This window comes from Lycorma delicatula, chromosome 3, assembly GCF_047948215.1.
Source record: "Lycorma delicatula isolate Av1 chromosome 3, ASM4794821v1, whole genome shotgun sequence".
Taxonomy (NCBI): domain Eukaryota; kingdom Metazoa; phylum Arthropoda; class Insecta; order Hemiptera; family Fulgoridae; genus Lycorma; species Lycorma delicatula.
The window spans coordinates 17,889,113-17,904,636 of record NC_134457.1 but is presented as its reverse complement, the minus strand read 5'-3'; the positions used below and the strand labels follow the sequence as shown (position 1 = coordinate 17,904,636).

At 30.3% G+C, this 15,524-nt stretch overlaps 1 protein-coding gene across 2 annotated transcripts in view; it reads left to right on the top strand.

The window, feature by feature from the left end:
* LOC142321416 (NBAS subunit of NRZ tethering complex-like) overlaps positions 1-15,524 on the top strand; it is a 147,783-nt gene that overhangs the window by 79,907 nt on the left and 52,352 nt on the right. For both annotated transcript variants that reach the window (XM_075359486.1, XM_075359484.1), the window contains exons 20-22: positions 6,666-6,823; positions 9,268-9,453; positions 12,506-12,608. In XM_075359486.1, the coding sequence (XP_075215601.1) occupies positions 6,666-6,823; positions 9,268-9,453; positions 12,506-12,608 (447 nt within the window). The remainder of the gene's footprint in view (positions 1-6,665; positions 6,824-9,267; positions 9,454-12,505; positions 12,609-15,524) is intronic.

Here is a 15,524-nt window from a genome sequence, read left to right as displayed (position 1 = left end):
TTGTTTGTAAGTATTTATTGTAACAATTCCAATATATAATTATTTTTGACTCTGTTTTAGGAAATACTTTTAATTTTTAATTGTGCATTGTGGTTTTCTAATGAATTCCATTATCAGAAAATAAAATGTAAAAGTAGTTGCTAAGTATACACTATTAAAATCTCATTAACTTATCATTCTCTATAATAATATTAAGAGATAGTCTAAGCAATTGATAGCTAGTTATTTCTGTTTGGCTGCAGTATTTGAGAGAGTGCTTTGTCTCTTCATGTAGGAAGATGTGCTTTGTCTCTTCATGTAGGAAGATGTGCTTTGTCTCTTCATGTAGGAAGATGTGCTTTGTCTCTTCATGTAGGAAGATGTGCTTTGTCTCTTCATCTTATACAGTTGAATAAGATGATTTTTTACAGAACCCTTTGCTGACATTCACCTTTTTCTTGATTAACTTTTTTTTAAACTGAGGTGCATATGTAGTAAAATATAGTATAGTAAAATTACAATTATTAACATTTCACACAAACTTATTAGTGTTCAGCTAGATTTTATAACTCCTTCAATAATCCATGTACTTTTCTTTTTATGTTTTAGACTCTTTCTTCTTTTAATAAAGGTTAAGCTAGAATGAAGGCCTTTTGAAAAAAAACATTAAGAAAATTGTTAATTTTTCATTAAAGCAAATTTTATTATTTTCCCAATATTCTTCTAAGATAATAAGGTCCTCAAATTTCTAACTGAATCTTTATTGATCACTCTTTTAAAAGAATTTGAGTAACCATTACCTTGCTTCATATTTCAACTAATAATTGATGTTATTGAAATTTGACATTTGTGAATGAAAGACCATAATCTGCACAAAAGGATAAAAAATTATCTTTAGGTAAATATATAAAAACATTGTTAGGTGGCTTACAAAAAAAACAGGAAACAGATGATCGGTTACTGACAGTAATAGTTGCCTGGAAGAAATATTTAGTCCTGCTAACTCAAAGTGAGTTAGATGATTTGTCACAAGGCTAGAATAGTCACCTCATTAATACTGTAAACTCTTTTTAAAATTCCATTAAAAATAGTTTCTAATAGTTTTTGTACAAATATATGAAAGAATCAAAGAGAGATACTATAAATTACCAATTTTAGATTAGGGTCTAGACATATCATTCAAAATTAATATCTTCTGCATATTCACACTACCTTTCCCCTTTCAACTTTATGAAAAAGGGTACTCTATAATAAATATTAATTTTTATTTAAAATTAACTTTGTTTATATTTAATGTGCAGAATTCTACAAAAAACTTAAGCAAGCTTGAAATTATCTACCTGTGAAATGGCTTCTGTGTTGGTCAGCCAATATTCTAAAAAGATGCAAAATCAGATGGACTTATTGCAAAGAAATTTATTTCTTAGACATGTAGGAAATCATAATTGATTCTTTCATAGTGCAGGAATGTGTTAAATATCAGTTATATATTAGATATTTAATATTCGGATAATTTTGATTGCCAAGCAATGTTATGTGTATGTGTTATATAATGCTAGTCAACATGAAATTTGTATCTAACATGTTGTACAACTTATCACGCTGTAATTTGGGTGCTGATTTCAAATATGCTATTGAAATTGTTTTATCACATAAAAAAGGTTTTATGTAAATCGTAAATCTGTTTAAATTTTTATAATAAACTTATTCCGATCAACCATTGGTTACAATTAAGAATAGTTTCTGTGTTTTTACTTTTAAACAACATGCATACATGTTTAATAAAGAAAAAGTAAATATATATACTGTATCATGACAAATAAACACATCCAAACATATCTGTGTGATGGCATATAGATGTCTTTGTTGCCTACTGTACAAGTAGACCTTGAAGTCTTACGCAGTCTAGCTTCACTTGTCTGTACTATATGTTGTTTTTGAGTTATTAGTGTTTTGCTATATTTTCATTAATTCTTAATAATACAAAAGTGATTTTTCTCATTTTTATTTGCTACAACATGGCTTCTCTAAAAGTTTTTGATGTTCAAATCATCCAGAAAATTTTTGTTATGTCTGTAGTAAATTTTTTGCCTAAATCTCAAAGAAAAGACTATTTCTGAATTGATAAAATCAACTTATAAATTTTATTTTGATTGTGCACTCAGGGATCAAGATAAAATCTGGGTGCCTCATATTATTTGCAAATCATGCTCAGTAACTATAACTGAATGGTTGAAGGGAAAACAATGAGCCATGCCATCTGTTATATCGATGGTTTGGCGTGAACCTTAGGACCACTTCATTAACTGTTATTTTATATGAAAAATATATTTGGATTTTCATTCTAAAATTAAAAAGTTCATAAAATATGCAGATGTATCCTTAGCTCTAAAGCCAGTACCACATGGAGAGGAGTTACCTGTATCTGTACTACCATATAATTTGACACTGTTAGAAGAACAGTCTGAAAATGAAGAGAAAATTTAGAGGATGTGGAAGAATTTCTTCCTGTATCAGATGAGAAATTTCCATGAACTTACTGATTTAGTTTGCAATTTAAACTTATCATAGCAGTAACCTGACTTCTGGGGTCTAGACTGCAACAGTGGAATCTTTTAGTGGAATAAACAAAAGTTATTACATTTTTTTTTTTGTCTTCAGTCATTTGACTGGTTTGATGCAGCTCTCCAAGATTCCCTATCTAGTGCTAGTCGTTTCATTTCAGTATACCCTCTATCCTACATCCCTAACAATTTTTACATATTCCAAACATGGCCTGCCTACACAATTTTTTCCTTCTACCTGTCCTTCCAATATTAAAGCGACTATTCCAGGATGCCTTAGTATGTGGCCTATAAGTCTGTCTTTTCTTTTAACTATATTTTTCCAAATGCTTCTTTCTTCATCTATTTGCCGCAATACCTCTTCATTTGTCACTTTATCCACCCATCTGATTTTTAACATTCTCCTATAGCACCGCATTTCAAAAGCTTCTAATCTTTTCTTCTCAGATACTCTGATCGTCCAAGTTTCACTTCCATATAAAGCGACACTCCAAACATATACTTTCAAAAATCTTTTCCTGACATTTAAATTAATTTTTGATGTAAACAAATTATATTTCTTACTGAAGGCTCGTTTCGCTTGTGCTATTCGGCATTTTATATCGCTCCTGCTTCGTCCATCTTTAGTAATTCTACTTCCCAAATAACAAAATTCTTCTACCTCCATAATCTTTTCTCCTCCTATTTTCACATTCAGTGGTCCATCTTTGTTATTTCTACTACATTTCATTATTTTTGTTTTGTTCTTGTTTATTTTCATGCGATAGTTCTTGCGTAGGACTTCATCTATGCCGTTCATTGTTTCCTCTAAATCCTTTTTACTTTCAGCTAGAATTACTATATCATCAGCAAATCGTAATCTTTTCACCTTGTACTGTTACTCCGAATCTAAATTGTTCTTTAATATCATTAACTGCTAGTTCCATGTAAAGATTAAAAAGTAACGGAGATAGGGAACATCCTTGTCGGACTCCCTTTCTTATTACGGCTTCTTTCTTATGTTCTTCAATTATTACTGTTGCTGTTTGGTTCCTGTTTGGTTATTACATTTAGAACACGAAATAAAATTCTTTCAACTTATTTTACTATGAAAGATTCGTTCGATAGCCTGATGAAAGAGCTTGGAATTCAGCATATTCCTGCAGAATGTCATCTTTTTATTGACTCTTCTAAAGTTAGCATGAAAGCAGTTTTATCGCATAATGGTAACAAACAGCCATCCATTCCAGTAGCTCATGCAGTCAACATGAAAGAAACATATGAAACTATGGCATCAATATTAGAAGCAATAAAATAAAAAGAGTATATGTAGCAAGTTTGTAGTGATCTGAAAGTTGTCACATCACTTCTTGATTTACAAAGTGGGTTTATGAAATATTGTTGTTTTCTTTGTCTTTGGGGTAGTCGTGATACAAAAAGTCATTACCAAGTAAAGAACTGACCATTGAGACAGAACTTTGTGGCTGGTGAAAAAAATGAAAAAGCATTTATCATTAATTGAGAGTGTTAACAACATACTGCCACTACTTCATATAAAACTCGGACTCATGAAAAATTTTGTAAAGGCACTAGACAAAGTTGGATCAAGATTTAATCATTTAAGAATGAGTTTCTTGAAATTGAGTGATGATAAGCTCAAGGAAGGTATGTTTATCAGTTAGTAAATCAAGAAACTGCTTAAGGACTCAACTTTTGACGATAAACTTAGCAAATGTAAGGTAGTTGAACAGAGGTTTTTCAAAGATGTTGGTGGTGTTTAGGCAATAGAAAACATGAAAACTATATTTCTAGGTTATAAGCTGATAAAAAACTACAAACATTTAAAATGTAGGATGTCATTTAAAATTCATTTCCTACACTCCCACCTAGATTTTTTTACTGAAAATTTGGACTCTGTCAGCGATGAGCAAGGAGAGTGTTTCCATTAGGATATTCTGATCTTGGAGTATCAGTACAAAGGAAGATGGGATTTTGGAATGATGGGTGACTATTGTTGATTTTTGTTTAGAGAAACTGATCAAACATCGTACAAGTGAAAAAATTTTTGTCAACATATTTTAAAAATTAAAGGTGAGACAATTGCAATGATTGCAATGATTCCAATTGAGGTGATTGCAATGAAACTTTTAGAAACTGTTATTTTAAAGACATTTTGAATGATTTAGACTTAGAAAATGTTATTTTAAAATTTGTATTTCAATTTATCTATGTTTGAATAAATAAAAATTTAGTTGGTTTAACCAAATTTTAAATGAATACACATAAATAATAATTTTTAAAAAATATTTATTGCACAGTGATTACACATTTATTGGTAAATAAATTGTATTTATCTAAATTACATGACATATTACACAAATTCTAATAACAGTTTTGAATTCAGCTCTCCAAAATTAGTTTAAATCACCATGTACGATTCCAGATACACAAAAAAAGTTTTTTTTTTGTTGAGTAGTGTAATTAAAATTTTATTTAATTTTTGGTGGTAGATTGATTAATGTTATTTGTTATTGTATTAGAATTAGTCAAAATACTGACATGGGAGGTAGATTTTAAGAGAGACATTGCAAAGACAGAAAAAGATTCCTCCTGTCATAAAAAACTCATTCTCAGAATTTCCAGTGCCAAAAGCTGAACTTACGCAGAACTACTTTGCCATTGATGTCATTGAAGCTTCATCGGCAGCTTCCTAGTGCAATACTTTGGACTTCAACAGTAAAATTTGTTAGATAGAGCCTTTATCTCGTGAAGTACAAAATATCTTCACAACTCTCTTGAAAAAATCAATTTTTCCCTCAGCTTAGCACATCAAGTTTTGGATTTGTGTAACCGAAGTCAGTAAGACGCTAAGTATTACAAATAAAATATATTGACTGAATGAATATTTAAGTATAAATAATAATAATAGAAAAAATAAAACAACAAAGAACTTAAAAGAATATTAGATTTAATTTTAACTTGTAAATCCAATCAGTCTTAATCAAATCTGGAAAAGTATGTGCATGCTTAATGAAAACTGATAGACCTGACTGTACCAATGAAGTTCGCACCTCTACTGGAGTCTTAACTTAATATTATAAGCAAAGATGAACTTTGCAAATGCTTGCCATTGTATAATCAATTTAATATAAGAATAGAATTATCTTGTTAAAATTTTGAAATAGAATGACAACGTCCCAGGATTAGTACATGTGATCCATCTGTTTATTACATAGGTTTGGTAACTGATTGGAAATGGTGAGGTGGGAATAAAATGTGCACTTGAATTAGTAATGGTATACTACTATTAAAGATTTGTAGGCTTTCTGTGGATTAGATTATACATAAAGAAGTCTCTAGGCTTCTCTGTAATATTTTCTTAAGTATACATTAAATTATACAAACCCGTCTAGTGGTGAAGTCAAGGTCTGTGATTTATTTCTGGGAATACATTAATACTTTAAAAATTGAGATAGTACATGCTTTTTGAATTCTAGTTACTATGGACGTCAGCAGCTGCATTTACCGCTGGCCAATTTGGAATAATTACACTGGATATATATAAAGCTGGCAAATTTTTCTCAACATACCACAGGCTCCTGATCCTTTATCAAATACTCTGATGGGCCTGTGCCACCATTTTTGAATTTGTTTTACCACATAATGATAACTGTGAACTCTCAGATCACACTGCTGTTGGATTTTTTAAATTTATCCATTCATTTTTATTATTATTTGATTAAGCAAAGTGTTAAGGGTATGAAACCACTTTAGATGTCCAATTTGTGGGCTGCTTGATCTCGCTGTTGTGCTTAGAAGTCAGTATTCTTTTTTGGATCTGAGATTTGAGAACAAAGATGCCAGATACTTAACAGAATTGGCTTCCCATCTATCCAACCTGATGGATCTGTGTTAGCTAGTTGTTGAGGTTTCCAAGTAAAGTTGGTAACCTAAAATTGAACTGAAATTGATATATATATTATTGGATTTTTGGGTACAAAAAAAAACATGTTTGATTAGTTGCTATGTATAAATATTTTTCTTAAGTTTCCAGAATTAAAATTTCCTGAAGTAGCTATAAATTATTATTTTTTTCTTGAAAATTTGATGTAATAATTATGTACTTTCTTCTTTTCTTTTTAGCTTTTCCAGTACTGTCAAGATGAGCCCAACAATTCTATTATTTCTACGTTAGAGGACAGAGTTCGTTTAACACTGGATTGTTTATATGCTTACACAGAAACTGAAGAACTAGATAAGGCATTTAAAATATTAAGATTTCTGCCTGATAAAACTTCTATGTACGTTACCTCTTTATAATGATAATATTAATTCTTCCATCTCAAGCTAAAAATTCATAAAAGTATACATTACTGAGAATCTTTAATGATAGCTAAACTGCCAATAATATTCATTAGAATCTGCTCAGGATGATTACCAATAAAATAAAGCCCTTTGCTGCTATATATTTTCCAATCAAAGAGTAGACTAGTCTATTTAAGATAAGACATATTTGCATTTTTATATATAAATGTTTTTTGATTATTTTAGTTCTTAGGATGAATAAGGAAACACTGATAATTTTGTTTCTTTGTTTGAATTTATTATAAGTATTTTTTTTTAAGAATGCAATTAATATGAAACCTTTAATATACATTAAATACAATTAATATAAAATTTATTTTTTAGACATAAATGTGTTAAATTGGAAACATAAATGCAACAGCTATATAATCAAACTCAGTAGTATTATTAAGTTATTAATAATAGAAATGTTGAAACTCTGAATAGTATTTACAAAAATGAGATTTTGGTTAAAAAGTTGGATTGAAGCATTTATTACAATATTAATGAGGCAATAATAAATTGTAGGCAGGAGATCTTGTGAAGAATTTGATATTTATAAATTCAAAAATGAAACAAGTGAATTTGTGTAAGTTTATAGAGCAGACTATTTGAATGTAAGGTATTACTAAAATTCATGGAGAAGTTACCATATCTCTTACGATAATAAACCATTATAAATACCATAATAAATACACAGTTATAGAAGGTTAAAGTAATTTTTAATTGAAAATGTTTTTATTGTATTGAATTACTTTCCCTTACCAATCACTAGTAAGTTAGTTAATATATTGAGTGGTATTGAATTAGGTAATTAAAAGTTCACCAAAAATAAATAAAAAACTATTACTGCATCACTTTATTATATATGAAATGAAAATATATTATTTACAATTATTTAAAAATAACTCTGAAGATGATTACATTTTTTTTTTACCCATTCAAGCAGTCTTGTGTATAGGTTACCCATCACATTTTGCAACATGGCCATGTGAATTTGAACCATTTTTGATCCATTCTTTAAGGCCCTGATGGTTATATGGTGGTGGTGTTTGGAAAACATGTGGTTTCAAGTACCCCCAAAAGGAAGAATCACATGGAAATAGATCTGGTAATTTTGCAAATTGTAGAGTGCAGAATGTGATTAGAGAACAATTTCCTTACAGTTGTCATGGATACCGTGGAAATGATTCTTGTAGCACCATCTTGTAAAAACATGTTTTGGTTAACAGGATGATCAGTTAATTCAAGCTGAAGGAAGTTTTTTCTAATTCATAGCACTGTGAATTTATTATAGCTGTATGCCCACTTTTGTTTTCAAAGAAATATGATCCTATAATTCCAAATGATGAAATGACACACTAGACTAGTGTCAAGAGTAGTTTTTATGTAGTCTTTTTGTATTAACACTTAACCAGTAGCAAATGTTTTGCACATTAACAAAGCCTGAAAGGGTGGAAATGAGCCTCATCACTCATCAACAGAAGATTATTTTTAGAAGGTATGGTTTAACATTATATCTAATAACCGATGACTGAAAGCAAGAGTCGTTTTGCATGATCAAAATCATTCATTGCATGCATGATCTGATGTTATTTGGATGGTACTGTAGATTTTGGTGCAAAATCCTCCGTACTTCGCAATCAGAAATGCCCATTGATTCTGCATGTCATTGTACTGATCAGTAGGACTTTGTTGTAAATCATTTCCACAATATTTTCTGGCATGTGTACACTCTTAATACTTCCAGTTCTTCTTTTCAATTTGGAACCCATTTGTTCAAACGTTTTTAACATATGTTTTAATTGTGTGGGCATAAGACAACAGATCATTATAAGGAATATTAAAATGATTTAAAACATTCACTGCATGATCACTTAACTATCATTGTTTTCTAAATACACTTTAATAGTAAAAGCTTAATGTTCATCGCTTCACAACTTCATCATGACCTAGTTGTAAATCAAGGACTATGAGATAGTGATGCTTTTATTCTCCCTACTCATCTATGATAGGATGAATCCAGTGTTGTCAAATCACCCGAATCACTACTCCACCTGTTAGTAGGTTTAGTCTAAAAACTTAAACCTAACCTCTAGGTTAGGTTTAAGTTTTAACTTCTGACACACTATACTCAATACTGAGACACTAGTGGATTATATTAAAACAAAATCTTGTTATATTTATGGATTAATAATTTGTTTTTTATTCACCTGATTAGAACTCTAAAAACTGGATGTATTTTTATTGTGTGCTTCTGATGTGTTTGCCAAATATAAGTTAATATATTTAATTAGATTAATTAGGTTAATTTATTTAATTAGATTATTAGCTTTATTGATGACTTCATTAGATAAAAAAAATGTACTATTCGATTTATTTATTTTTATTTATTATTCAGGCAAATCAGCAGTGAAATGGAAATGTTATGTAAAAAACTCGACAACCTTGAATCGGAGCTTGATGCTGCAGTAATTTTACATAAACATGGTCATCCAAGATCACTTTTATATATACACAATCATGCAAATGATTTGGAAATAATAAAAAAATTAGTTTTACGTGTTGCACGAGCTACTGCTAATAAGTATGTTACTTTAAATATTTATTATTTTTAATTGATAATGTTTTAAGTCTTTACAAATATTTTAACTAATTTTGTTAAGCCGAATATAGAATGGGAATTAGCTGTCTATTTTGCATTTGTAATTTTATAATCATTTTTAGTAATTCAGATTGTAAAGCCTTGACATAAAGAATTTCTGATGATCACTAATTTAAAACCTACTGATGAATTACACCCAATTATTCAAATCTTTTTTCTTTGGAGGCAGACCTTTTTTACCTTGAATGTCAATTCCATTGTTTTTTACTAATCTTGTAGGATATGGGATTTTGGGTTTATTAAAAAATTATTCGGGATATGTTAGTTTTTAAATATTGTTTTGATGATTAATATTTATTTTTTATAATATATAAAAACATCATCATCTGGTGATCTGCCTGGCGGCAGGTCCCTTACACCATTGACATCTCCATCCATTTCTGTCTCAATCCTTCTCCTTCCTTCTGTTGTAGTTTCAAGTCTTCACCTCATTTATTAACTTCATCTTTCTTCCTTATTTCCTTTCTCCATCTATTGATCTTTCCAATGCAGTTATCATGATTCTACTTCATCTGGCCACATGTCCTAACTTTTCATATAAACCCTTTATATCATGAGATAAAAGGCTGATTATGTAACCTATTATAAAATAGCTTATTTAATGTTTGTCCTGAGCATATTTGTCATCACATCATCATCTGTTGTTCTGCTTGGCAGCCACCTCTGTCTCCATCCAATTCTATCTCAAGCCTTCGCCTTTGTCCTCTTGTATTTTTCAATCTTCACCTCAGCTATTAAATTCATCCTTCTTCTTCCTTGCTTCCTTTCTCCTTCTAACTAACTCTTCCAATGTAGTCATCAAGATTCCACTTCTTCTAACCACTGTTCTATCCATTCTTTTGTGTACTTCCCACATAAGTGCTCTTTCTTCTTTAGTTCTGTTAATTACCTCCTCATTCCTCACTTTATCCATCCAGTTTACTTTCTTGAACCTTCTCCATCTCTATATCATAAAATCTTCAATCCAATCCCTTTCTTCTTCCTCATCATCTATGCTTCTCTTCCTTAACTCTAAAAGTCCAGACTTTTAATAAATTAAGGTATATAAAGATTTAAGGAAATTTAAAATACCAGTCCAATAAGTTCTTCAGACTTTTAATTCGTAGTAATTTTCTCTTCTTTATGAAGAATTCCATTGCCATCACTATCCTTTCTAATATTTCCATTATGCTCTTCCTGTCTTTTGTCATCGTAGTCCTCAAATATCTAATTTTTTACTTCTGTTTATTTTTACTTCACTTGTCCTTACTGCTAAATCTCTTCTTTTTTTTACTTCCATTACTTTAGTCTTTCCTATATTTATTTTCATTCCATACTCTTTCATTCCTCCTCCAGGACAGTGTTTGAAGCACTGTGTCCATCAGCTAGAATTACCATACAATCACCAAACCTTATATATCTTTTCATTCTCCATTCCTTCTTCTTTTTTTTCTAATATATTGCTTATTATATTTTCATGAGTATGTTGAACAGTGTGTGTAAGACGCAGCATCCTCACTTAACATATCGGTCTAGACCCACCCACCCAGTCAGTCATTCTCTTACTTTCATTGCTGCTGTATCTCTTGTATAATTCTTTAATTAACCTTCTGTATCTCCATTCTACTTTTTTATCTTTAAGAATCTCAGTCATTTTATCCCATCTAATTGTCAATTGCCTTTTGTAAATCTATGAAACACAAACTCATTTCTGTTCCTCTCCATAAATATCTCCCTCCAACCAACTTTAGTTGCCCAATTACATCTCTGGTTCCTTCATCATATCATATTATTATACCCTTTTTTCCCAATAAACCTTTGTTATTTTGCTCATTTTTTTTTTACATATTTTTGATCTATGCTATGAAATGTCAAAAAATTAATTTAAGGGCCTATTTATGTACTTTTCTTACCATGCAATGTAAAAAGTAATATTTAAAAGTTCAGTTATATCACTATCATTTACACGTGATTTACAAAATGTTTTGTACTAATAAATATAACTTCCAATACCTAATTGCCATATCAATAATATTGTAAAACACTAGTAAGTAATTCAAATAACACAAAGATCATTTTACTCACATAAAAAATGACTAAAGTTAGGTTATGGTAAACAACTCTGTTATTTCTTATTTATGTATGGTCACATCCATATACACAAACAGTTGGAAATAAAAATAAGACTGAAAATTACATAACAATAATAGTAAAATTATGAAACAATTTAAGAAGATAATAAATAACACAATGAAATAATAAAACTAACACATATGCAACTTAAGGAACAATCACAACAACGAAAACAAATGCATGGTAACAGCTGTTCAGAAGGATACAAAACAAGACATATAAAACAGACAAAACAAGACATATAAAACAAGTAGGCATATTGGTTCTCCAATATGAACCAATATGCTACTAGTGCTTCATTGTTAAATTAGAGTAAAAATGAAACTAGACTCACACACATTACAGTAACTTAACTTGTCAAAAAATAGAATAAAACAGAAAACAGGTCAACTCTTAAGACAAGTTATTTCGTCAAGGGCAATTTTTTTTCAAGGTAGTTAATGATAAATTATCTTATCAAAAACCAGTAAAGTGTTAAGAATAAACAACTAGAAGCTAAGTAAAAGAAGACTATGAATATTGTACTTATATTTTAAGTAAAAGTAAATTTTGCATGTGGTTGCAAAATAGATCAGAAAGCGTTTTAAACTGGAATGTGCTTTGATAGCTAAGTCTCATCCTTTATAGGTACTCTTTCTTTTCAAAACATTAGTGTACTTAGGACCTAGAATCTTACTGTTCACTGTTTTGAACCTTGGAATCTTCTTACAGTTATTTATGTGTATCTAAGTAAATCACATTTAAGTCATTTGTATTTAGTTTTCAAATTATTGATATTCTTGGTTTCATAATTAAATTGCATAGATAGAAATGTTGCATGTGTTTCTATTATTTATTTATTGATTCTATTTTAATTTTTCAGAGTTCCATCTGCATCAGAAAATGAGTGGAATGAATTGTTATCTGACATTTTAAAGTTGCAGAAGTTAGTTTTTACTTTTATACCATTACAACTTTGTTATGAGGTTTGTTTTAGTTACATCATTTCATAATATTTTGTAGTTTTTCATTGTTTTTATTTGAATTCTTATTAAAGTGTTGATTAAACCTCACAGTTAAATTGTTTGTTATTATAATTACTTTAAATTTTGATTTGGCATCTGTGCATTTTATTTATATTATTTACTGTTGTATAATATATATGTACATGTGTAAATGTAGTGTCCATGAAGTACACTTAAATAACTTATCAATTGTTAAACATATCAAAATAAAATGTAACAATTGCTCCTATCCCAAAATCCCTATATTTTTTAGTAAGGTGACCATCACACCTAATCGTCCAAGGTACCCCCGTGGGAGGCAACTGACCAATCTTAGATAGATAGAAAGAAATAACTTAATAGTCATGCTACTATAATATTACAATAATCATTCATGCTGTAAGAGACTCTACGTTTTAATATAATGCAACCATGTAATGTTGTAGTTGCATTACTATTAAAATACTGCAATGTTATGATGTTGCATTAGTCAAATCCCTAGCATCATTACTAATGGGATTTTTTGCAAATTGTACAAATTTCTTTTTTTGTATTTTAGTTAGTTTTTTGATCAAACTAATACAGTACCAACTCTTGTTTAAATAAATTACAGTACTATTAAAGAAATTATATATATATATATATATATATTTATTTAATTAATTATATATACAAGGGGGTACTGAAAAGTTTCTGGCTTTGCCTAGAAAGAATGGAGCCAGAGTTTTGAAATTATCTATTTATTCAAGATATTCTCCCCTGAGACTGATACACTTTGTACATCGTTGTTGCAGCTTTTTTAGTCTATGCAAATAAAAGTCCTGTGATTGGATGCAAAACCAGCTTGCAGCACCTCTTTGACATCTTCAGTGTCCTCAAAATGAATTCCATTCAGGTGTTTCTTCAAATTTGGAAACAGTAATAATCTGAAGGGGCTAGTTCTGGTGAATAGGGAGGATGGTTGACCATTTGGAAGCCCAAGGTGTCAATTTGGTAGCCACAATGTTGGAAATGTGTGCAGGTGCATTGTCATGCAACAGAAGGATCCCTTTGGCCAACTTCCCTCGACGTTTCTTCCTAATTGCCTCCTACAACTGGTCCAGCAGGTTAGCATAGTATTATCCGGTTACACTAGATCCCTGAAGTAAATAGTCTACCAACAGAATGCTGTCTTTGTCCCAGAAAACGGACACCATCACTTTTTTGGCCAATTTCTGGGTGTGGAACTTCTTCAGCAGTGGGGAACCACAGTGGCATCATTGTTTTGACTCTTCGTTGGTTTCAAGATCATAAATGTGAAGCCAAGTTTCATTCTCACTCACTAACCTAGCCAAAAAGGCCTCTGAAGTTTCAAAATGGTGCAGAACGAATTTGAATGTATCAGCTTGTTCCTTCTGCTGATCACAGTTCAAGCATTTGGGCACCCACATTACTGAAAGCTTGCGCATGTCTAGGGTTGTGGTAATAATGAAATAATGAAATCAACATACTCCACTCCTGAAGATATCCTGTATCTGAGCTGTCTTTTTCGCAGATATTTGCTGGTCCTCAGGAATAAGCTCATGGACAGCGTTGCATGTTGCAATGTCAGTTACGATTTGAGGGTGCCCACTCTGGGGTTCATCTTCAACAGTGAAATGGCCAGTCTTGAAGCGAGATATCCAAGTTTTCTTGGTACTGTAGGAAGCACACTTCTCTCCCAGTGTTTGTGACATCTCAGTGTGAATGTCCTTTGCTGACTTTCCCTAGAGAAACAAAAACTTTTTGATGACCTGTAAATCCACTCATGAGAAACTTGCTTGAGACTCTGCCATCTATCTCGGCTTTCACCTGCAACAGAAAATGTTGTACGAATTCTGGACACCTGATATTTGCACAGTTACATATTAAGATTTTAAACTTTCAAATGAGCCCAAAATTGTTTTTCTATTTCAACAACAAGGCATCAAAACCAGGAACTTTTCAGTACCCCTCATATATATATATTTACTTATACACATTATTTATAGTGTAATGCTACATTATTTATGTATTACGCAGGGAACACACACATTACACATTATTACACATTACATAAACTGGGTAGTGCCCATAAGAATCTTAACATTACATCAAGGATTTTTTTTTATCAGAATTAGGTGAAACAATATATGTCAGGGATTGTGTATGGGTTATAATGCATTATAAAGATGAATTATGTATGTATCCTTTTAATTTTATTTTCAATTTTTTATGATGTTTATTGGATTTGATTTTACTTTTATTTTTTATGTTTTCCTCTTAAAAGTGGGATATGAATGACTGCATGATGGTCATGAACAATCATTCTCCAATTATGTATCAGTGTCAGGTAAAAGTGTAAAAGCAATCTACTCTTTTGTGCATATAAGATTTCAAAGAAAACTTGAAATTCTTTATCGTTATAATACAAAAGTAATAAAATCTCCTAAAATGTAAGCATGCAGTACTTTGTAAAACTAATTGAAAGACAGTAATTATAGTGTATTATTGGTATTCAAGAATTTTTGTAGATATAAGATTTTTTTAAAGATATCATTGCAAGCTAGTTGCTTTCATTCTACAGAACAATTTTTATGCAACTCCTTCTTCAGTTATATATTTAAGATATTGATAGTTAATTAAATAACTTGTTACTTGCTTATATTGAGCCCCCTTCGCACTAAAAAAAATAGTTGTTATTAATTAAACCATGGCTGATTAAATTAAGCATTACCCATTCCTGTATGATATTCATGAAATTCTTTGACTGTTCTCTTGAAATTATTGTAGAAAATATTTGTAGCTGTGTCAGCTACATTATATAATTACATTAAATGGGCAAGGTTGTTTGTTTTTGTATTTGTGTTAAAATTAAAGTTTTTAATATTCTGAAGTGTT